This window comes from Achroia grisella, unplaced genomic scaffold, assembly GCF_030625045.1.
Source record: "Achroia grisella isolate CSIRO2021 unplaced genomic scaffold, CSIRO_AGI_Agris_v1 utg215, whole genome shotgun sequence".
In the NCBI taxonomy this organism is placed as follows: Eukaryota; Metazoa; Arthropoda; class Insecta; order Lepidoptera; family Pyralidae; genus Achroia; species Achroia grisella.
Genome location: NW_026712713.1, coordinates 1,580,279 through 1,603,176, shown reverse-complemented (window position 1 = coordinate 1,603,176; position 22,898 = coordinate 1,580,279). Strand labels below are relative to the sequence as shown.

General features: G+C 38.2%; 1 protein-coding gene across 1 annotated transcript; it reads right to left on the bottom strand.

Moving 5' to 3' along the window:
- Nucleotides 1-2,509: 2,509 nt before the first annotated feature.
- Nucleotides 2,510-22,829, bottom strand: LOC131842189 (DNA topoisomerase 3-beta-1). Its single transcript, XM_059190721.1, has 16 exons — nt 22,620-22,829; nt 22,254-22,543; nt 21,586-21,805; nt 20,652-20,898; nt 20,199-20,316; nt 19,674-19,756; nt 12,414-12,550; nt 11,600-11,787; nt 10,926-11,042; nt 9,036-9,191; nt 8,323-8,577; nt 7,659-7,846; nt 7,109-7,261; nt 6,681-6,723; nt 6,447-6,593; nt 2,510-4,534 (listed from the first exon to the last, which is right to left on the bottom strand). Exons 1-16 carry the CDS (start codon nt 22,708-22,710, stop codon nt 4,400-4,402), a joined length of 2,568 nt encoding a protein of 855 aa, XP_059046704.1. The 5' UTR covers nt 22,711-22,829; the 3' UTR covers nt 2,510-4,399.
- Nucleotides 22,830-22,898: the final 69 nt, after the last annotated feature.

Sequence of the window (22,898 nt, the reverse complement as noted above, 5' to 3'; positions counted from 1 at the left end):
ATTAGTGAATCATGAACACATGACTGTAGGCTTTAATATTGTCCGTTATACGTAGGTAACAGAATCTCAAAACAAAGTATATATGTATAGTAACGGAAAATATTGAGTGTACATAATTACGCTTAGTTTCGCATTGTCATTAGAATTGTATGCAATTAGTAAATACTAATGGAAATGTAGTGAATAGGACAAACTAATATATAAAATGCACAACCGTTACTATATTCATTTAAATCTGTATGTAAGTCTTCATAACGGACAGATGAGGCAGTGGCGCTAACAGTTCAATGAATCAATAATCGATTAAAAAGAAAATTCTAAAATACAATAAGACTAATAAACTAATCCCAATCTATCTAAACTCTCAATTTCGTTTACAATATATTAATTTTTTGTAATTATTCTTTTTAAAGTAATCATGACTAAGCCGAAAACTAATGTAACAATGTCACTTAGTTACTTTATTGAACATTAAATATGAAACTAATACCTATGTAATGTGTAAATTATTATATATTTAATCTATATATTATGTAATTCAAGAGTATATATAGGTGCGAAACGGCGCCAGCCTTTGTCATTGGAGTACTAATTTAGGTTCTATAATTGGGATACCCGCAGGCTTAGAAAATAAGAATGTTTTGGGTCTCCATTTGGGACAGACAGTACACGATTATAATAAAAATTTCTACGCAGTCACACTTCGAATAATATGTAATATACGGTTATAACCAAGGATGGCTAATTTCTTAATAATGTTTTTACTACTTACCTATATCTTTTTATATGACATAACAACCTCATTAAAATATCCTAGAGATTAATATATGTATAGTAATTGTGGCCGACTAAATATATCAGTATTTTCTAATTAAATTCAAATACCCTCCATTTTTACATCTTTTTCATACAATAGTATAAACAAAATTTATCATAGAATTAATTATAAATAATGTACACAATGACCATAGATGAAATTGGTACAATATCATAAAAAATACAAATCAATTAAATTATATCAATTCTAAACTTAATGCTTGCCTATCGTATAGTAATCTAGTACGTATATCCAATTGATTGAACTGTAAGCGTCTAAATACTATGTTTATCTGAAAATCAAAACATTCCACGTATAGAATGTTCAATTACAACGGTAAGGTTTTTGCTAATAATTAAAATTAATTTTGAATATTATATTACTTGCCTATTGGGCGTTAAATTTATTTTAAATGGAAGTTGTGAAGTTTATAAAGCATATCATTGCAATTTGTGTATAGATATAATTTCTCCTATTATTGTATATTAAAGTTCATATAATTTTGGTAATATTATATTTCAATACAGGGTGTCATAGTCACAGAGGTGGGAAGAAATGTGCACGTAGAGAAATAGATATTACTATGTACTTTATTCTCCATGTGACCAAACTGACACCACATTATAATATAATAAATTGTTTATTAATATAGTTTATGTACAATTACTGTCTTATTCATAAAAACGTAACACCTATAAACTTGCTTTATTAGTTAGGTATAGTTAAGTTGCGTTCATTTATTTGTAAAATGATGTAGAAACATAATTATCTATATAACATAAATTTATTATGTGTTAATACGTTTTTATGAATAAAACGGTTAGACAATATTATTCACGATTATCAAGAAATGAAATTTATTTATATAATTTAGTAAAAGAACTTACGTGTAAATATGAAATTTTTATATCGCTGAAATAATTCACATTGGCTTAATCTGTGATATATAATAGAAATGACACAGGCCCGTCTTAATTTCTGATCTACCATTTACATATCTAGAACATTGCTTAAATTTTTATTGATAATAAGGTATATTATAGAATATTATTGGTTATGATACTAAATTAATCAATTATCTTTTAACTTATATTTAACGATCGAATATTTACGGGGCCATTCATAAGTTACGTCACACGTTAAGGGGGGAGGAGATCTATTTTCACAAATATGAGTAACTGTGACCACGGGGGATCAGAAATCATGAAATTTGTGTGACGTAATTTACGGATGTCCCCTACTTTGACTTTGTGGGACTGTGTGATATTATTTTTTAGAACTGCCTGATATTCCGTAGTGAATTGTTTGCTACATTTTTCATTATTGGCAAAATTAGGAAGATTTATATATTAACTTGTAATTACCGTACAATAAATAAATATATATATGACTAAGGATACAAAACAACGCATGTTTAGGTAAGAATTTGAAGTTGGTGAAATATATGGAGCAAATGATTTCATTTGTTACTTTTTATTCTGTAATTAATAATTATGAAGTTCACTGTATTTGTAAACAAATTAATGTTAAAATATTATACATAAATACAGAACTCTATGTGTGTGGCTAGGGCGATGAAACAAGCAGTTCTATATAGTTAATAATAAAACATAAAAAATTTAAGTACTTATATCTTTATATCACACAACCATACTTAAAAATATCATATAACAATAAGTATGTAAATAAACAGTAATATTTCATATTATATGAAACAAAAAATATTATATAAGTACTTAATTGAATATCTGTACTGTAATTCCAGATAGGTGTGATGTTTCATATTTTGTATTGAAATACAACGAAAATATATGAGTTGTTTACTGCTAGTTTCTTGGTCCTGTCCAGATAATCCTAAATTCCAGATTTTTACTATGAATCATCGAGTCACGTTCACTTAAGAATACAAACGGTGTAATGTTAAATGTAACGAAATACAGTAATACATTGTAAGCTTACGTACTGTAACTGTACCTATACATTATACTAGGTGACAACCTTCACAATAAAATGAAGACTTTAAGAATCACATTGTTTTATTTCAGAATATATAAATATACCGCCACGACACATCCCAGAGCATGTGGTCAGGAGTATTGTGAACTATCGAGTTTGTGGTGAACGCAATACCGTCTGTCCGATTAATTTTGGTTTAATTTCCCTCTTTCACCGAAGCATCAGTTAAAAATATAAATTAGCCGTTTATTGGTTACCGTAGTCTGTCGGCACCTGAAACATCAGGTTTGTCACGTGTGTGTTGCTGACCGTTAAGAAGCCATAATACACCTTCCTGGAAAACCCCCATTCCATATAGGAATGTCTCTAGAAACCTCGATAGGTAGTTTTGTCCCACAATCTAAGTATACGCGGAAGGAAGGTATCAGAGACTTCTTACAATTCAGTTTGTGGGGTTCAATTTCTTGTCGTTGGTGAGCGGTGCGATGGTAACAGATGAGAGACTACAGCATGGGGTTTTTCAAGAAGGGTATATTAAGGTTTCTTAAGGGTCGGCAACGCTCATGTAACTCCCCAACATTTGCTACCTACGTTCTTAAATTTTTCTAGTTTCCTTACGATATTTCAAACATATACCTTCAAACACAAATACATACGTGCAAGAGTTATTATAGTTTTATTATAAGAAATCAAAAAATAAAAGAATTACTTATTTATTAATAATTTATTGCACTAGCAATGATAATAAATATAAAAGTTTATAATTTTGTTAGGTACACGCAGGTAAGTTTTTTTATAAGAACAGAACTTGTGCTTATTACATTTTAGAAAATCCCATTACCTACATGTTTATACATTTCAATAAATAAAACGATGATACGTTAATTTTATTCACTAAATTAATATCTTTTATATTAATTTAGTGAATATTTTTTTTATAAAAAATATCATTTTCAATCTATTCTAACTGAAGTAAAAAGAAAGTATACGAGTAATTCACTTATATAATTCTTGTGGCAGTATAAAAAAAAATTTAAATACATAAATATGTACTCAAAATGAGGAGGCGTTTTTAATAAATATTAAATTAATAAATATTTTGATACAATCACTGCATTTTTAGAAGCAATTAAAATATATTAAGTAAATATGGTTCAAACACACGTACAGACTACAATATATATATATATCATACGTGTATGATCTATACCACGGGTCAGCTATTAAAATAAATGGAATACTAAATACTTACCATCCATAACTTACGTCGTACCATCCATAACACGTTCACCATACGAAGAGTTGGTGACATTTGTAAGACTTTCCCTCGTTTTTGTGACGTCCCGTAGTTACAACGAAATTATTAGATTAAAAAACAAAGAATAATTTTGAATTAAGTCTATAGTTCATTAGTAGTGTTATTTCTCTTTAACAAAACACAGTACTTTCAAATGTGACGTTCAAAATTCATTGTGACCCCTTGTCACATAACGTCACACTTAGTCAACTTCGCCTCAGAATGTGTGACGTGCTTTACGGACGACCCTATGACTTGCTATGATAAATAAATACATAATGTATGTTTAGTGGTGGAGGTATCGTACTCTATTCACTGTAGTATGAGTCTTATACGAAGTAGGCGGCGAGTTGCGCCATTTTATCTTTTGGCTGTTTGTTGCGGTGTTTATTAAGACGCGCCCTGCCGCCGCGGCCGCCGCGCCCTGCTGGAGCCCGAGCAGCCACCGCGCGATGCTTCTCCACCTGCAGCCAAAACTCAACTTTATTACAAGTGCAAAGAAGTCATTTACAAGCGCACTTTTTTAAGTATTAAATTGGACTATGATTCTCACGAGTGCGCTGAAGCTGGGCTCGCAGTAGAGGCAGGCGGTCATGTCGGTGAGCGCGGCGGGCAGGCGCGTGCGCTCGGCGCGGTACTCCACGCTGACGAGCTGCGCGATGTTGTGGAGGTGTGGAGGTGTGGAGGTGGCGGTACTCACGAGTGCGCTGAAGCTGGGCTCGCAGTAGAGGCAGGCGGTCATGTCGGTGAGCGCGGCGGGCAGGCGCGTGCGCTCGGCGCGGTACTCCACGCTGACGAGCTGCGCGATGTTGTGGAGGTGTGGAGGTGTGGAGGTGGCGGTACTCACGAGTGCGCTGAAGCTGGGCTCGCAGTAGAGGCAGGCGGTCATGTCGGTGAGCGCGGCGGGCAGGCGCGTGCGCTCGGCGCGATACTCCACGCTGACGAGCTGCGCGATGTTGTGGAGGTGTGGAGGTGTGGAGGTGGCGGTACTCACGAGTGCGCTGAAGCTGGGCTCGCAGTAGAGGCAGGCGGTCATGTCGGTGAGCGCGGCGGGCAGGCGCGTGCGCTCGGCGCGGTACTCCACGCTGACGAGCTGCGCGATGTTGTGGAGGTGTGGAGGTGTGGAGGTGGCGGTACTCACGAGTGCGCTGAAGCTGGGCTCGCAGTAGAGGCAGGCGGTCATGTCGGTGAGCGCGGCGGGCAGGCGCGTGCGCTCGGCGCGGTACTCCACGCTGACGAGCTGCGCGATGTTGTGGAGGTGTGGAGGTGTGGAGGTGGCGGTACTCACGAGTGCGCTGAAGCTGGGCTCGCAGTAGAGGCAGGCGGTCATGTCGGTGAGCGCGGCGGGCAGGCGCGTGCGCTCGGCGCGGTACTCCACGCTGACGAGCTGCGCGATGTTGTGGAGGTGTGGAGGTGTGGAGGTGGCGGTACTCACGAGTGCGCTGAAGCTGGGCTCGCAGTAGAGGCAGGCGGTCATGTCGGTGAGCGCGGCGGGCAGGCGCGTGCGCTCGGCGCGGTACTCCACGCTGACGAGCTGCGCGATGTTGTGGAGGTGTGGAGGTGTGGAGGTGGCGGTACTCACGAGTGCGCTGAAGCTGGGCTCGCAGTAGAGGCAGGCGGTCATGTCGGTGAGCGCGGCGGGCAGGCGCGTGCGCTCGGCGCGGTACTCCACGCTGACGAGCTGCGCGATGTTGTGGAGGTGTGGAGGTGTGGAGGTGGCGGTACTCACGAGTGCGCTGAAGCTGGGCTCGCAGTAGAGGCAGGCGGTCATGTCGGTGAGCGCGGCGGGCAGGCGCGTGCGCTCGGCGCGGTACTCCACGCTGACGAGCTGCGCGATGTTGTGGAGGTGTGGAGGTGTGGAGGTGGCGGTACTCACGAGTGCGCTGAAGCTGGGCTCGCAGTAGAGGCAGGCGGTCATGTCGGTGAGCGCGGCGGGCAGGCGCGTGCGCTCGGCGCGATACTCCACGCTGACGAGCTGCGCGATGTTGTGGAGGTGTGGAGGTGTGGAGGTGTGGAGGTGGCGGCTAGGGTCGGTGAGCGCGGCGGGCAGGCGCGTGCGCGCGTACTCCACGCTGACGTGCGCGAAGCTGGGCTCGCAGTAGAGGCAGGCGGTCATGTCGGTGAGCGCGGCGGGCAGGCGCGTGCGCTCGGCGCGATACTCCACGCTGACGAGCTGCGCGATGTTGTGGAGGTGTGGAGGTGTGGAGGTGTGGAGGTGGCGGTACTCACGAGTGCGCTGAAGCTGGGCTCGCAGTAGAGGCAGGCGGTCATGTCGGTGAGCGCGGCGGGCAGGCGCGTGCGCTCGGCGCGGTACTCCACGCTGACGAGCTGCGCGATGTTGTGGAGGTGTGGAGGTGTGGAGGTGGCGGTACTCACGAGTGCGCTGAAGCTGGGCTCGCAGTAGAGGCAGGCGGTCATGTCGGTGAGCGCGGCGGGCAGGCGCGTGCGCTCGGCGCGGTACTCCACGCTGACGAGCTGCGCGCCGCACGCGCCGCACGCCTGCTCAGTAGAGGCGCACACGCTCTCGCAGTAGAGGCAGGCGGTCATGTCGGTGAGCGCGGCGGGCAGGCGCGTGCGCTCGGCGCGGCACTCCACGCTGACGAGCTGCGCCACGCGCGACGCCTCCTCGAAGATGTTGATGATCACGTCGCACCTGCGCGCACAGAACATCATTATTGCCCACCCCGACCGATGAGTTCCAATGGGTCTGCATTCACCGCGTCGATACGAAAGTAACGCAGTGTTAAAATGCCATAGTTATTAATCGAGATAGACTTCGTACATCATCGGCGTGCGTACCTTTGTCTCGCCTATTAACGGCCTCGGTAGTCTAGGCGATGCATGAGAGGTAAGATAGTCATCACATGATAATATGTTATCTGTGCTTCTGCCCACATATATATAGACGACAATCAGAATTTACCATCAAGTTGCCCATTATATTGTTTGTCATTTCAATTACAACAAAAACTAAAGCTAAAAAATATCTAGAGAAGATAACATATATGTAATATTTAACATATAATGTTTTTTCTTACCGGTTACAGGCAAGCTTCCACTTGGGCGCGGCCGGATCAAGCACGAGAACGCCGGTCTCACACTCCACACAACCGGACACGCCCGTAGAGTTAACGCCATACGGACACGTCGGGTGCGTGCACGAGTTGCAGCCGAAGCCTTTCTTCATGTCCCTAATTACAAGGCACGTTTTAAAAATAGCCTTCGTAGACTTTCCGTCTATGAAATAATCAGTTCCCTATTGACGAAACAGATTTTCACTGAGACGAATTGACTATAACGTTAGGCCACAGAACCTGATAAGCTTTATGTTCTTTTGTACTACAGGAAGCAAATACAAATAGAAATTTTAACAATTATTTAAATACAATCAATTAAATTACTGACTTAAGTTTTAGTGATTATAGATCTGTAAAGAATACCCATGCTAATATACATGGTGTGGGCAAGAGTAGGGAGTACTGTATTGATAAAACATAAAACCAGAAAATATATCAATCCACATTTATCTCAAAACTCTATTTGTGTATTTCAAATATCTTACTGTCACAGCTAGTTTTTGGTACAAACCTGAACGGCGGGTGATTATAACAGTATGGGCAGAGTGGAAAACTCTTGCCCTTGTTGCCAGAAGACCAGGAGAGCAGCTCGAAGTCATCGAGCGGACACTTGAGTTCTCGGTAGATACGAACGGTACCGTTCTGCGGTAGCCCGTAAGTGTCATCGCAGTGGGAACAATGCAGTCTAGCTGGTTTCGCCTTTATAAATACAAATATTTATTACAATATTTATTGACAATACTAGCTGTTACCCACGACGTCGTTGTATATTTACTTTAACTTCACTTTCGCATTAGTTACGGCAATATTTTTGTCATTTATCTATGACAAAAAATTAAATCATTAGATTGGTTATACGGACTAACTTGATCGCGCTATTACTTCAATATATTGTAATTATTTTTCAATTATTAAAAAATGAAAAATTAAAGACTATTTCTACCATTTTTAACTATTTTCAGAAGCTTTTATTTTAACAGTGGAACAATAATGACGATACATCCTATAACTGTTTGGATGTTATACAATGATATTAAACAGTTAATATGTACAAAGATAAATATTAACTAGACTAACACTCAGGCATAAAATATTTTTTAATCTTCGCTCGCCATATTACATATCTAATAAATCTAATAAATAAATAATAAAAACTAAAAACTATAATATCTTACCTGAATGTATCGCATATACCGCCTACATTTCCCACATCGGGACAGCGCCTTTCCACTAGCTTTTAAAGACGAGAAGCTAACTTCGAACAACTGGTCCATTGCTTCTATGGATCGTACAAAATACTGGAACTTTCTGCGGAATATCTCTGTGGTGTGCGCTAACACAGCGTGGAAGTCTGCGCGACCGACGGCTATGAGATTCAATTGTTCTTCAACGGCTGAGCGCATTGTTGGCAGCACAAGTTCTGGATCAATCTAGAAAATTAAAACATACTAGGTCTAGAATACTATAAGTATAATTTAGATATGATAACGTTCAACATTTAACAGGTGCACAATAAATAAAAAATGTATATTTATCTGTCAAAGAATATTCATATTATACAGTATTTACTCTCGTATAAAGTAAACAATAATGATGCAAAATTTAAGTGCAATTAATATATTACAATATGAATATATTATTGTTGTTTAATTCTCTTATTAGATTGGAGAATTAAACTTAAAGAAACAGCAAAGTATATCAGAATTTGCTTAGGTATGGCAAAACCAAACAAAAAGAACTATGAAAAATGAAAAACGAATACTCAGCTGAAGACTATTTAGTCTTAAGCTGAGTGCATTATTATTGTTTACTTTATACGAGATAGTGGTCATTAAAACATGTTGCGGCACAAAACACACGATTGAAATGCCTGTACAAAACAACTCACCTTCTGATAGCCGTGTACGAGGACTATACCGAGATTGGTAGGGACGAGCCGGCGTCCGCTACCAACCGTCACATAGTTCCGCTGACATATATTGTTGATGTGCACAGGGATTGATGCATCTGTCCCGATACCATGCTTCTCCATCAATGTTATCACCTGAAGTTACAATAACAACTTAAAATCTATTTATGTCTATTTATGTATTTATCCTATATATAGTATAACTTAGCGTGTTGTGTCGCTGTAAGAATAGCACCACCCCCTCTCTTCCCGTGGGTGTCGTAAAAGGCGACTAAGGGATTCATCGACCAGTGGACGGGCAGCAGCGTTCTACTGAGTAACTACCATCATACTGCGATCGCCAACCCGCATGCCAAGCGTGGCGATTATGGCAATAACCCCCAAATGGATTTACACCCAAGGCCCGGCCCGGGTTCCGAAAAGGCTTCAGTACCATAGACCACATTCATACGATGCGGCAGGTAATTCAGAAGACCGAAGAATACAACCTGCCACTTTGCTTGGCGTTTGTAGACTATGAAAAAGCCTTTGATTCGATCGAGACGTGGGCTGTGCTACTGTCTCTCCAGCGGTGCCAAATTGACTATCGATATTTCGAAGCGTTGAAATGTTTGTATGAAAACGCCACTATGTCAGTTCGCCTCCACGACCAGAATTCGAAGCCTATCCAACTGCAGCGAGGTGTCAGACAAGGCGATGTCATATCGCCAAAGCTGTTTACCGCTGCGTTGGAAGATATCTTCAAGCTTCTGGACTGGAGCGGGCTGGGCATCAACATTAACGGCGAGTACATCAATCACCTTCGATTTGCCGACGATATCGTGGTCATGGCTGAGACCCTGGAAGACCTTAGCAAAATGCTTGAAGACCTCAGTAGAGTCTCACAAGGAGTTGGTCTTAAAATGAACATGGACAAGACGAAAATTATGTCAAACGTCCATGTCGTACCTGCTCCCGTAAAAATCGGTGATTCTACACTCGAAATTGTCGATCACTACGTATACTTAGGGCAAACTATCCAGCTAGGTAGATCCAATTTCGAGAAAGAGGTCAATCGTCGAATCCAACTCGGATGGGCAGCGTTCGGGAAGCTCCGATATATCTTTTCGTCCAAATTTCCGCAGTGTCTCAAGACGAAGGTTTACGACTAATGTGTGTTGCCAGTGATCACTTACGGAACAGAGACGTGGTCGCTAACTATGGGCCCCATCAACAAGCTCAGAGTCACTCAGAGGGCAATGGAGAGGGCTATGCTCGGAGTTACTCTGCGTGATCGAATCAGAAATGAGGAGATCCGCAGAAGAACCAGAATGACCGACATAGCCCGAAGAATTGCGACTATGAAGTGGCAATGGGCAGGGCACATAGCTCGTAGGACAGATGGCCGTTGGGGCAGTAAAGTCCTCGAGTGGCGACCACGGACCGGAAGACGCAGCGTGGGAAGGCCTCCAGCAAGGTGGACCGACGATCTGGTCAAGATCGCTGGAAGGCATTGGATGCGAGCAGCGCAGGACCGATCGTCGTGGAGAGCTTTGGGGGAGGCCTATGTCCAGCAGTGAACGTCTTCCGGGTTAGCGATGATGATGATAATGAGTATAACTGACGAGACTATATACTAGCGAGACTTGTTAAAGAAAGAGGGAGATGGAAAACACAGGAGGAGGTCTTTGTGTCCAGTGACACACTGAAAAGGGAACTTGTGTGACAATTGAAATACGTAAAATATGCAAGAAAATGTGTAAATGTTACTTTGTTTATAATAAATGAAAGCTTGAAATTGAAAAGTATTTTTTTCTTTATTTATTACCATATACCAAAATCAAGAGTATATGATGGTATTTCTAGCCTTTTTCTTGCTCTCAGACTAACCTCTGACTCGGTGAGATAGTCTGGCGGCGAGGTCTGGCACTCCACCAGTCTGTGATCGTGGGCTCGCAGCACCTCCTCCTCTTGCAGTGGTGGTACGAACTCATCTTTACCGAACGCCTGTAGCATTAATGTTTTATTTATATTCAAAGTCAAATTCAAAATAGTTTTTTAGGTAACAAAATTTTTAGTAAGTTCTATGTAGTTGTTGAAGCCTCCTTTTAAGCATAAAAATGCCTGTGCAAGGAGGATCCACTCTTCCATAGCTTCTATAGTATTTTTAACTAATTCTTAAATATATTACTATTTCTGTTGAGTATTAAAAAATAGGATGAAGAAAAATTTAATTTCAAATTTTTCAATCATAATAGGATTCATTATCTAGCATATCACAGGTGCAATTATTACAAAGATCACATTCTTTTAAAATATATCCCATGTACTGCTGCAGCTGGTAATGTAGCTTTTCTACAGGTGAAAGACTGTTCAAAATCCGTTAAATATTTATTGAGTTCATCCATCACAAATAAAAAAATTAAATGTTTTCCCTTTACAACATATTTTTTATGAAATAAACAATTTCCATCTCGATTTCAAATATGGCCATAAAGAAACAATATTTTTCTTACTTTGTGTTGAATTATTGTTTAATTTGAAAATATGAGAATTAAACCAACCTGCCAGTGCATAATCTCCGTGTATCCGGCATCTACGAGCGTGTTCCCAGTATAGTAGAATGTCTCGGTGCCTATTTGGAAGGTGATTGTGGTACTGAGGTACTTGCAGTCACGCGACAATGTCGCTATGAAGTGTCGAGTTATGTAGTCGTAAATACGCCACATGTCGCCTTCTAGTTCACTTTCGGCTATAAAATAAATCACAATATAATGTATTAGAAATCATCGAATTCTGAGCAGAATGAGCAAGAAACTTGCGTGTCGCTTAATAAATAATAAGTAAATTACAAAAGTTTAAATCAGCAGGTTTATTTTGAAATATATTCTGATTATTAATATCAACCCAATGCTGTCTTGCACTGTTATTTTAAAACGGAATAAAGAATTAATCCAATAGATGAATAAATACCCATTAGTTTTAATGGCCAACCATATAATATATAAGTAATACATTGCGAGTGCTTAATTTAAGATCTTATAAGGTACGAAACAGAGCTTTCTAATATCATAGGATCGGATTTAAAATAAATAAATAACTCTGGACAATTAACACAGTGCCATCTAGACCTACGGTAAGCAGAGCTTGTATTACTATTAGACAACTGATATAAATATTAGATAATTTTTATTTGTAACATATTTAATATATATAGAAAACGCCCATACTGATACAAACAATCATACTCATGAATACAAGAACCAGCCGAAAAAATAGTTTCTAGAATATACAGTCAATATGTTATTATTACAAAATATGAACTTGAAATTGTCCAAAATTATTTAATATGTAAGATAAATATGAAATATTACTAACTAGCTGCCCTCATTGGTGTAATAGGAGGATGGTCGCCAGCGTCATGTCCCTTCTTAGGCTTGTTAATACCATTAGCGATGAGCGCGCGGACCTCGGCGCCCCACTTCGAAGAGTTCTGCTGTTGACGAAGCGTGCCCCTAAACGAATTTTTTTTTATGTAACTGGGATATAGCTAGACCCAAGCTAGCAAATAAATAGACCGTCTAGCTGATGGCAAGTGATAACCGTTGCTTATGAAATAGTGTGCAGTCCGTGATACATCCTGTGAAAATATAATTTCACTTCTTGCCTGCCTTATCTCGAACTTAACAGAACTCACGATGAGCTTGTCATTGGCATCTAAAATAGGCTTTTTACAGAGCCTATGTTTTACTCGAGGCCAAGAAATCAAACAACACCGAATTGGATAGTAAACAAAGATATATTCGGGTGTAAATCGAACTCAATAATTACAAAATTCCGTACAGTGGTCATAATCAAAGAAAACGAAACTATAGCGCGTTGTACATTTCACCTAGCGCCATCTAGTATAAATATTGAGAACTTTAATTGATATTGGTCGAACATTCCGCCCACCAAGAACTAGTGTTCTTAATGACCGCCCACCATGACATTTATACACAACTAATAAAGTAGGCACCCAATTATTTTTTAAAATGAATATACATATCTAGAGAAATAGAACTAAACATCGTAATGAATACAACAAATATCTTCGCTAGATACTTCGTACATCAGCAAGAATCAAACACTAAATTATACTCTATTAACAATGTGACTAAAACAAATGAAACAAACAAAAACAAACAACGCATTAACAAATCCTTACTAAATGCCAAACAATTAAAAGAAAACAAACAAAGCACAATTACACAAATTAAACAATTACAAAAAAATCAATTTTAAAATACACATTTAGACATGCAGACTTATAGCTATATAACAACTTATTGAACAACTGGCAAAATACAAAGTTTCGATACAGGTCTTTTAATACAATTTTCTTTACAACGCAAGGTGACAACTCTAGTTATATTGTCTGGACCAGGGTGCTTTTCCTCAATTCGACCGAACAACCATCTACTTGGAGGAAGATCATCCTCTTTAATTAAAACAACTTGGCCTATTTGAGGTTCAGGAGTAACTTTTGTCCATTTATACCTGTTGCAAAGTGTTGTGAGATATTCTCTTGACCACTTACGCCAAAAATTTTGAGTAAGTTTCTGCATGAGTTGCCATCTACGCAACATACTGCTATTATGGTTCATGTAATTATTTTCTGGAACTGTAATAAGCGGTTCCCCAATCAAGAAATGGCCTGGTGTGAGAGGCAAACTATCCTCCTGACTAGTGGGTAACCTATACATAGGTCTAGAATTCAAGCAGGCTTCCACTTGGGCCAACAATGTGGAAAGCTCCTCATAGGTTAAGGTGGTACCATCAAGCACACGTTTCAAGTGATACTTTGTTGATTTAACCCCTGCCTCCCAGATACCCCCGAAATTCGGAGCGCGGGGAGGTATAAAATGCCATTCGGTTCCTGTATTTGCTAAACATTGAGCAACTTCATCTAAAATACTCGACTTTTCAGCCTTAAATAAAACACGTAGCTCTTTTGATGCGCCCACAAAGTTCGTGCCGTTGTCGCTCCAAATCTCCTGACAGTGGCCTCGACGAGCCACGAATCTCTTGAAAGCTGCAATGAATCCTTCACTCGTCATATCACTTACCACTTCCAAGTGGATTGCGCGTGTCACCATACACACGAAAAGGCATACATAGCCCTTGAAGCATCGACATCCGCGACCCTTGGATATTCTAACGTTGATAGGACCGCAGTAGTCAACTCCACTTCGGCTAAATGGACGGCTCGCTGTAACACGTGAGCTTGGTAAATCACCCATGAAGGGTTGTTGGCACGAGGTACTATATCGAATACATGTAATACACTTCTTAATATATTGTCTAATTATACTCCTCACGTTGATAATCCAGTACCTGGTACTGATATAATTATGCATTAATTGTGGTCCGCCATGCAGCGTTTTCTCGTGAGCATCTGCTACAATTAACTTAGAGATATGATGATCACGCGGCAAGATTATAGGGTGTTTCGCATCATAATCTTCTTGACTATGCTCTATACGTCCACGTACTCTCATTATATGTTTATCATCTAGGAATGGACACAAAGACAATATTTTACTACCTTTTGGGATGGATCGACACTTCATCAACTGTTCAATTTCTGGGAATGGGAAAGGATGAGCTTTGGCAGTGTTTCAGGCAAATGTTCAGACTATAATTTAATTCAGCAGCTGTAAGATATGAAGGTAACAATTTTCTATGTTTCAGTTTATTAACGATCCTCAAACAAAAAGCAATTACTCTTATCAACTTATTGAGTGATGAATATTTAGTCCAGACAGGCAGTTCTTCATTACTTCGATCTGAGACAGCAAGGTAAGATTTAATGGCTTTTTTCTCCAAATCAGTAGACAAATTCTCAATTAGAGGAAACTCGTAATAGGATTCATGTAACATCTGCGGTCCATGCCACCATAATCCATGCTCGATCAATTCCCCTGGCCTCAATCCTCGAGACGCGCAGTCAGCAGGATTTTGATTAGACTCAATATGTGACCATTGACTGCTGTCTAAAACCTCTAATATTTCAGTTACTCGGTTGGCGACAAACGTCTTCCAACGGTTTGGTTCGCCTTTCAACCAGGCTAAAACTATGGTTGAATCAGTCCAAGCACGTAATTGAACCTTGGATACCTTCATGACTGATGACACCTCCGATAACAATTTTGCCAAAAGTACCGCGCCACAAAGCTCTAAACGAGGTATGGAGATCTGCTTAATGGGAGCAACCTTAGTCCTCGCTCCTATCAAGTTAACATGAACTTCTCCAAACTTGTCTTTAATACGAGAATAAACGACTGCACTATATGCATCGTTGGAGGCATCACAATATCCGTGGATTTCTATGTCAGTGGTATCGTATGTTGCGTGCATCCACCGAGGTAATTTGACTTGATTAAGTTTTGGCAATTCTTCTCGAAATGAAATCCATTTATCTAGCAGATCAGATGGCACTTCCTCATCCCAGCCAAGTCCTGCAAGCCAAAGCTTTTGAATGTATATCTTCGCTTGAATAATAACCGGTGCAATCCAACCCAGTGGATCAAAAAGGCGAGATATATCGGATAAAATGACTCTCTTTGTAATTGGCTGCTTTTGTGGATGTAATTTAATTACGTACTCAAATTCATCAGATGAGACATTCCATGACACTCCTAAAATTTTGACCAAATCATCTGTCTTAATCACCAAGTTTCTGTCTGCTTTGTTGTCTTCTTGAATTTCTTGCATAAGTTTCTGACTATTACTTGCCCATTTCTGCAATTTAAATCCACCTCTTTCTAATAATTCGACCATTTGATTGTATATATCAACTGCTTCCTCTTCCGTCTGACAACCTGACATAAGATCATCCATATAAAAATCTTGCAGTACTCTATCAGCTGCCAAAGGGAAGTGCTTGCCTTCATCCTTGGCGACTTGTTGAAGTGACTTTACTGCAAGATAAGGCGCAGAAGAAACTCCAAAAGTTACTCTCAGGATACGGTATTCCCTGAAGGGCTCGTTTGAATTGTGTCTCCACAGAATTCGCTGAAATCTGGTGTCTTTGTCATGTACCTTAACCTGCCGGTACATCTTGATGATATCTGCCACAAAGCAAATTGGATAAGTACGCCACTTCATCAATAGATGTCTCAACTCTCCCTGCAATCGTGGACCGGTAAGTAGGTCATCATTCAATGATTTACCATTATTCCCTTTACACGAAGCATCAAACACCAGACGAACCGCTGTGGTTGATTTATCTAACCGAACAACAACTAACAACGGTAAGTAAACGGCATCTGCTCTAACCTTTTCTCTTTCTTCAGTTATAAGTTCCATGTGATTCATATCTATATATTCTTCTATTACTTTTGAACATTCCTTTCTTAGAATTGGATCCTTTTCTAACTTTCTTTCCATAGTCAGTAATCTCTTTTTAGCTATTTCTTTAAAATCTCCTTGTTCGCAATCAGGATTATTCTTGCGAAACGGTAGTCGCACAACATAACGACCTGATTCATCCCTGGTTGTAGTCTTTTCATAATACTCTTCACAAGCTTTATCTTCTTCTGACATGAAATTCTGCTCTTTACCAGACTCCAACTCCCAGAACTTACGCAATATCTCATCAGAATTATCCAGCGAATGCATGCTAACTATGCTGGAATGGTGACAATGATGGTTTACTTCTACTCTACCGGATAATATCCACCCCAGCTGTGTATCTTGAGCAGTGACACTGCTCTTTCTAATAATATTATTCGTTAGGATCATTCCATAAACATCCGCCCCTAGCAACAAGTCTATCTTACTAGGTGTACCATAATCGGGATCAGCCAGAGTTAAACCTGATAATTCTGGCCAATCTTGAATATTAAGTTTTTGAGCTGGTAAACTGGATGACAAAGCGTTCAAAACATAGGCCTGAATTTCATAACTAAACGAGGTATAAATGGACTGTATCTTAAAAATGACCATATGTTTGATGGATAAGTTAAACTGATCTCCACCCAAGCCAGATACTATTCCCTTGAAAGGAATTTTACGAAGCCCTAATAATTGAACAACACGCTCCGTAACGAATGAGGCTTGAGAACCCTGATCCAGTAATGCTCGCAGTGTATAACAATCTCTATTAGTGTCCACGTGTACTAAAGCCGTAGCCAACATTACTTGACCAGGTGATGATATTGAGCCATTAGCAAAATGTGTTGAAATTCGACTTGATTCTTGAACCTCCTCTCTCTGCACATTTTCTTGCTCTCTGTGCTCGGATTCATTCGTTTGATTTAGTTCCATATTAGACGATGAACTCGAACTTCCCTCAGGGTGCAGTAAAGAGTGATGTCGCCGTCCGCAACGCCTACAAGTGGTACGTCTCTTACATCGGCTCACTGGATGATTACTTCCAAAACAGTTGAAGCATAATTTATTTTTCTGAATAAATTCATGACGACTTTCATAACTCTCATTACAAAACTTTTCACATTGGAATAATAGATGACTTTCTTTACAAAAGGAACAGGAGATTGCGGTAACACTAAAAACTTTTGGTCTCTCTACTTTATCATCATTTCTCTCGTTATTATGAAGACATTCCATAGCCAAAAACCTGCATTCTAGGAATTTATTGAATTCCTCTAACGTTGGTAATATGTCTGAGTGGTCACTGATCCTGTGCTCCCACTGAACTCTAGTACTATTATCTAGTTTTAATGACACAAGATGTATAATGATAATGTCCCAAGAAGATGTATTGACTCCTATATTAGATAATGCACTCAGGCAATCATTTGTTGTGTCCAGTAACTGCTTGATTCCGTTTGCAGACTCTGTCATCAACTTCCTTTGACCGACCAGTCTCGTGAGAATTGAATTAGCAATATAGCGCCTATTATTATATCTCTTTTTTAGCTTATTCCAACACTGTGTATAATTAGCGTCTGTGATTGGGATATGACGTAATATCTGTTCAGCTTCTCCACTGAGGTGTGCCTTTAAGTAGTGCAACTTCTGAACTTCTGCTAAAGATGTATTACTGTCGATCATAGAAACAAATAAATCATGGAAAGACTGCCATTCCAAATATTTTCCTGAGAAAATTGGTAAAGAAATTCGTGGTAAATGAGCAATACTACTTCCAGAAGGCGAGTTTGAAGATTGATCTTTACTGTTCTCCTCTTTTTCCTTTGGTTCATCTTTTTTTAATAATGCCATAGAATCTTGGAGTGCACATTTAAATTCAACATATAATTCTTCAACTTCATCAAATAGACTTAGTTTAAAATAACTTATATCTTTGTCTGTATCTACGGCTTCTTTTAAAATATTCCGATGATTTTCTTCAAACTCCCGCCAATTATTATTTAAAATATTTAATCTCTCTGCAAAATATCCATATGAACTACGACTTTTTGACTTTTTATAATTGCTATAATTTTTATTTATTTTATCTTGAATACTTTTCTGAATTTTCATTAAACCTTCCATTTTTGTTTTAGTAAATTGCCAATTGAAAGTTGAAAGTCAATTAATAACCGTTTGCACTGAGTCTTAAACGATACACTGGGTGAGTGAGCATAAAAAAATACAAATGTCTATTCACAATGTCGCACTGATTACTAAAGTTCAAGTTATTAGAGTTAGTTCAATAATCACTGAATGTTACAATATTTAAACTCACAAATTTTTCTAAGTTTTTTATTAGAACCCGAAAATTTTACAAGTGTTTTTTGCATTTATTTCGCTGTGTTTTCGGGCATAGGTTCCCCGTCTCACACAATTTTGGCGAAATATTCTAAGTCCAGTTCACTAATTATTTTTCTAAGTCCCTAAGCTACTCCTAACCAATAATAACTTGATTGTACTTACAGTTCGTCCCAGCTACTTACGACACTAAATCACTAGCTCACTCACCACCGAACTTCACTTCACTAAAGTACCACTAGAGGTCGCCACTGTCCGGGTCGAAGGCCAATGTTTTACTCGAGGCCAAGAAATCAAACAACACCGAATTGGATAGTAAACAAAGATATATTCGGGTGTAAATCGAACTCAATAATTACAAAATTCCGTACAGTGGTCATAATCAAAGAAAACGAAACTATAGCGCGTTGTACATTTCACCTAGCGCCATCTAGTATAAATATTGAGAACTTTAATTGATATTGGTCGAACAGCCTACCTCGGTTACTATTTATATTATTTCTTTTACACCAATTTCAACTGTAAATAATCACATTATGAAGGCGAATTATTGAAGTTATGGAAGATTTTCATTTATTATTTTTTGTATAATTTAATTTGAAAAGATTGCTTTTAGCAATAAGCCCGCCTTATTGTAACGATACATGTGTCCTTTGTTATATTGTTTGTGCTTCTTGTTTACTGTATGTTGCAAATAAAGTATATTCTATCTATATATCTATAATTTTTTTTGGTGTTTGGATCTATCATATTCAAGAATACCTTTTCACTTTACGCATATGCATCTATGTGTAAGGATGTATGTATTTAGATCATAATTTAATTCATGCATAATGATTTAAGTAAAAAGGTTTACAATTTTAGTTATCACCGTGACATAACTAGCGGCAGAATAGGAGAAAGAAAAAAAGCAATACTTACATCAAATCAAAGTTTTCTGAATAGCTAGTTGTCTCTGTACGTGGATATGATATATAACCTTGGGTATAAAGACGCTCTGCAATCTATAAATGAAAAATGAATAGTCATATTATAGAGGTATGATTTCGCATACTAAATAAATTAAAAATCATGTGAAGACTAGAATAAATCTCTATAAAGTATATACTGGTCTAATGTGTACATACTATAAAATTTTATTGTGGCTGAATTTACACAAAAATTTTGTGATTTCTATGAATCAAGTAAAAAGTGTTGTAGTTCAGAAGACACACGCAACCTGTTCAACTTACGTTTCGAGTTAGAGCACAAGTAATATCACAAATGAAGTGAAAGCTAAGAAAAACGGAAGTTGCGTGGCTCACCTGAGTCAATAAATTATCATTCAGGAACTAATAACCCAATTACTAGCAACGTAAATCAGATCTACCTGTACCATCTATATAGGCCTCGCCAACATACATAATTAGGACAAGCAATCCATATTCATCCATGCAAAAAACCAACCTGCATGGCATGATGGGGTCCCATGCCCAATCCTGCACTGGCCACTCTCATCAGTTCCACAGTATTTAAAGCAGCAGGCCGAGGTTTTATTTTCTCCTTTGCTTGTATATTAGTGACCCTGTACAAATTACAATATAAATAAATCAGAAAACATAATGTTTATGTGCATATTATATTATCAAATATTATAAAAATTTAGCAAAGATTTAATTTTAGATAAGTAAATATTTAGAATTTTTATCAGTGTATGGATGGACTAACATGAGAAACTAGTATATAATAGGATTTATTTTATACTAATCAATTCAAAAACAAAAGTAAATATGTGACATAGAAACAAATTTCAGTCTATTTAACAGAACTTATTATTATTGACATCCAAATAAATATTGTTGGTAGTACCAACAATATTTATTTGGATGTCCAACTACATATTAAATAATAATAACTTACGTAGCTTCTTTAATCTCCTTGATTCCAGCTAAAAACATATTAGCTATATCTTTCTCGAAACTTCGAACTCTCTTCCACTCTAATGGTAGTTCTCTCCCCTCTGATGTGGATGCTGTAACTCTGAGCACCCAGTATGTCTCAGGTTTAAAGGTCTGTATTTCATCATGGCGTTGTACACAAAAGCCAAGAGTTGGTGTTTGACATGGACCATAAGATATAAGTGATGCATCCAAATCACCATATCTACCTGAAATGGAAAATTAATTGGTAAAGATGTAAGAATTAAAATGTGTTATTGCTGGACAAATTAATTGAATGGAATTCAAAAGTATAATAGATTAGACATTGATCCAAATTGATATTCATAACACCATGAAATATATTTGCTAGTTAGATAAGAATGGGATATTTGACTATTATACAGAGAGTGTTATGGAGTATTCTATCCCTTCCATGGCATAGTAACTTTCACTCAAAATGTTGCGAGTCAATTGTACGTATCAATTTATATTTCTGGCTAACTCTTCCATGATATTCAGATATAATAGAAACAAAAAATAATCTGAGATATTGTAGTAGACTTCACATTCAATTTTACCCAGTGAAATGTGGGCATGTTAAATATTCATCATTACATTGATAATGTAAACTGTCTATACTATGTTATTCTTTAACAATACAAATTGTTAATGAATAAATAAGGCAAAAATATAAAATTTCTATTATTAAGATAAGTATATAATAATAGTAACACTTTTACTACCTACTGAGCATCTATCTCACACTATTCTAGAGAGTACAGCATGGAGCTTTTCAAGAAAGGTATAATAAGGTTTCTGAAGGGCCAGCAATATGCACATTGACACCCTTAGTGTTTCAACTGTCCATAGTTTACAGTATCCATTTACCTTTAAATGGGCAGGAAAAAAATTACCTTGAAAGTATTTAGTCTGAAAGCGAGTAAATGCACATCCAATTCGTAAATCCAGCTCTTGACGTGCATCCACACTTCGAGATTCATTCTCATTAGGTCTACCAAGGTTAAGCATAGCAGCCTTAATGTCCTTTTCTGTAATAGCAGAGAAATGCGCACGATAGGTAACTTGGGGAGTAAAGACATCCCCTTTCATATAAGACTGAACGCAGTTCATAACCTAGAATAAAGAAAAAATCAAACCATATATTAAAATTTATTGAAATATATATATATTTGTAGCACACATACTCTAATAACACTTTACTCTAATAACACACAAAAATATACTAAAAGTGGTGATAAACAGTTTCATTCACTCAAGAGTCTGATAAATATGTTACTATTTATTGAGTACTTATGTGATATTTGGACGATAAAAATATTTATTTACCTTTTAAGTGTTATTGGAACTGATTATAATACTCTTAAATACAAGATGATCATATTTATTTACCCAGTAGAATTAACACCTAAACTGTAAAAAACATATTCCTCCTACCTTTTGCAGTATTTTTACCAATATTTTCACTAAATGTCTCGAAAGTACAAAACAGGTAACAGATCAAATAGGTCTGCATTTTTTTAAATACTATAAATTTATAATAATATACACAAATAATAAGTACCTCAAAGCATATGTTTTCACCTTCTTTATCACAATCAAGCCACAAAACAAGGAAATCACAGCCTCTTGATTCCTGCGCTAAAAAGGCCGGTATTCTCAGGCGAGGCATAGCTTCTTTCTTCTCTGTTGGACAACTGAACAACTCCACTGGATCAACTTTGTCCCAATTGTTGTATTTACCGGTAAAATCCAAGCTCATCACATGTCCGCACACCGATGTCATTTTATAGCGGACCGCTTCATTCTTGAATGTCCCATTCCATTCGTGTATGGCACAAGCGGAATTGGAACCTATAATGAAAGTTTAATTAGTGGATTGGTCGGAAAATCATATCAACTTTCTCAAAAATAATATATGGAAACAAACCTTTATTAGTAGTACATTTGCCATTGCTAAGTATATTTGCAAGATTCTGAGCTAAAGATGGCTTTTCTGCCACCATAAGAGCCGTTTTCATCTTGGTAACTTGGAAATTGAAATCATATATAACTCTAACCACACAGAAAAACTAAGAAACTAAAATAATAATGAGTAATATGAATTATGAAGAAAATGTACTGCCGGAGGTACAATCTAATAAAAATTAATCTTAGATACTGACAGATTGACTTACTAGCTGACTTAACTATATGACTGAAATTCTGC

What these genes read in the sequence shown, in the direction of transcription:
- LOC131842189 (XM_059190721.1), bottom strand. Translation starts at nt 22,710, where the DNA reads ATGAAAACGGCTCTTATGGTGGCAGAAAAGCCATCTTTAGCTCAGAAT. An exon ending in ACTATCTCACCGAGTCAGAG is followed by an intron (nt 9,192 to 10,925) that starts GTTAGTCTGAGA and finishes TTGTAACTTCAG; the next exon opens with GTGATAACATTGATGGAGAA. An exon ending in GGTATATGCGATACATTCAG is followed by an intron (nt 7,847 to 8,322) that starts GTAAGATATTAT and finishes GTATTTATAAAG; the next exon opens with GCGAAACCAGCTAGACTGCA.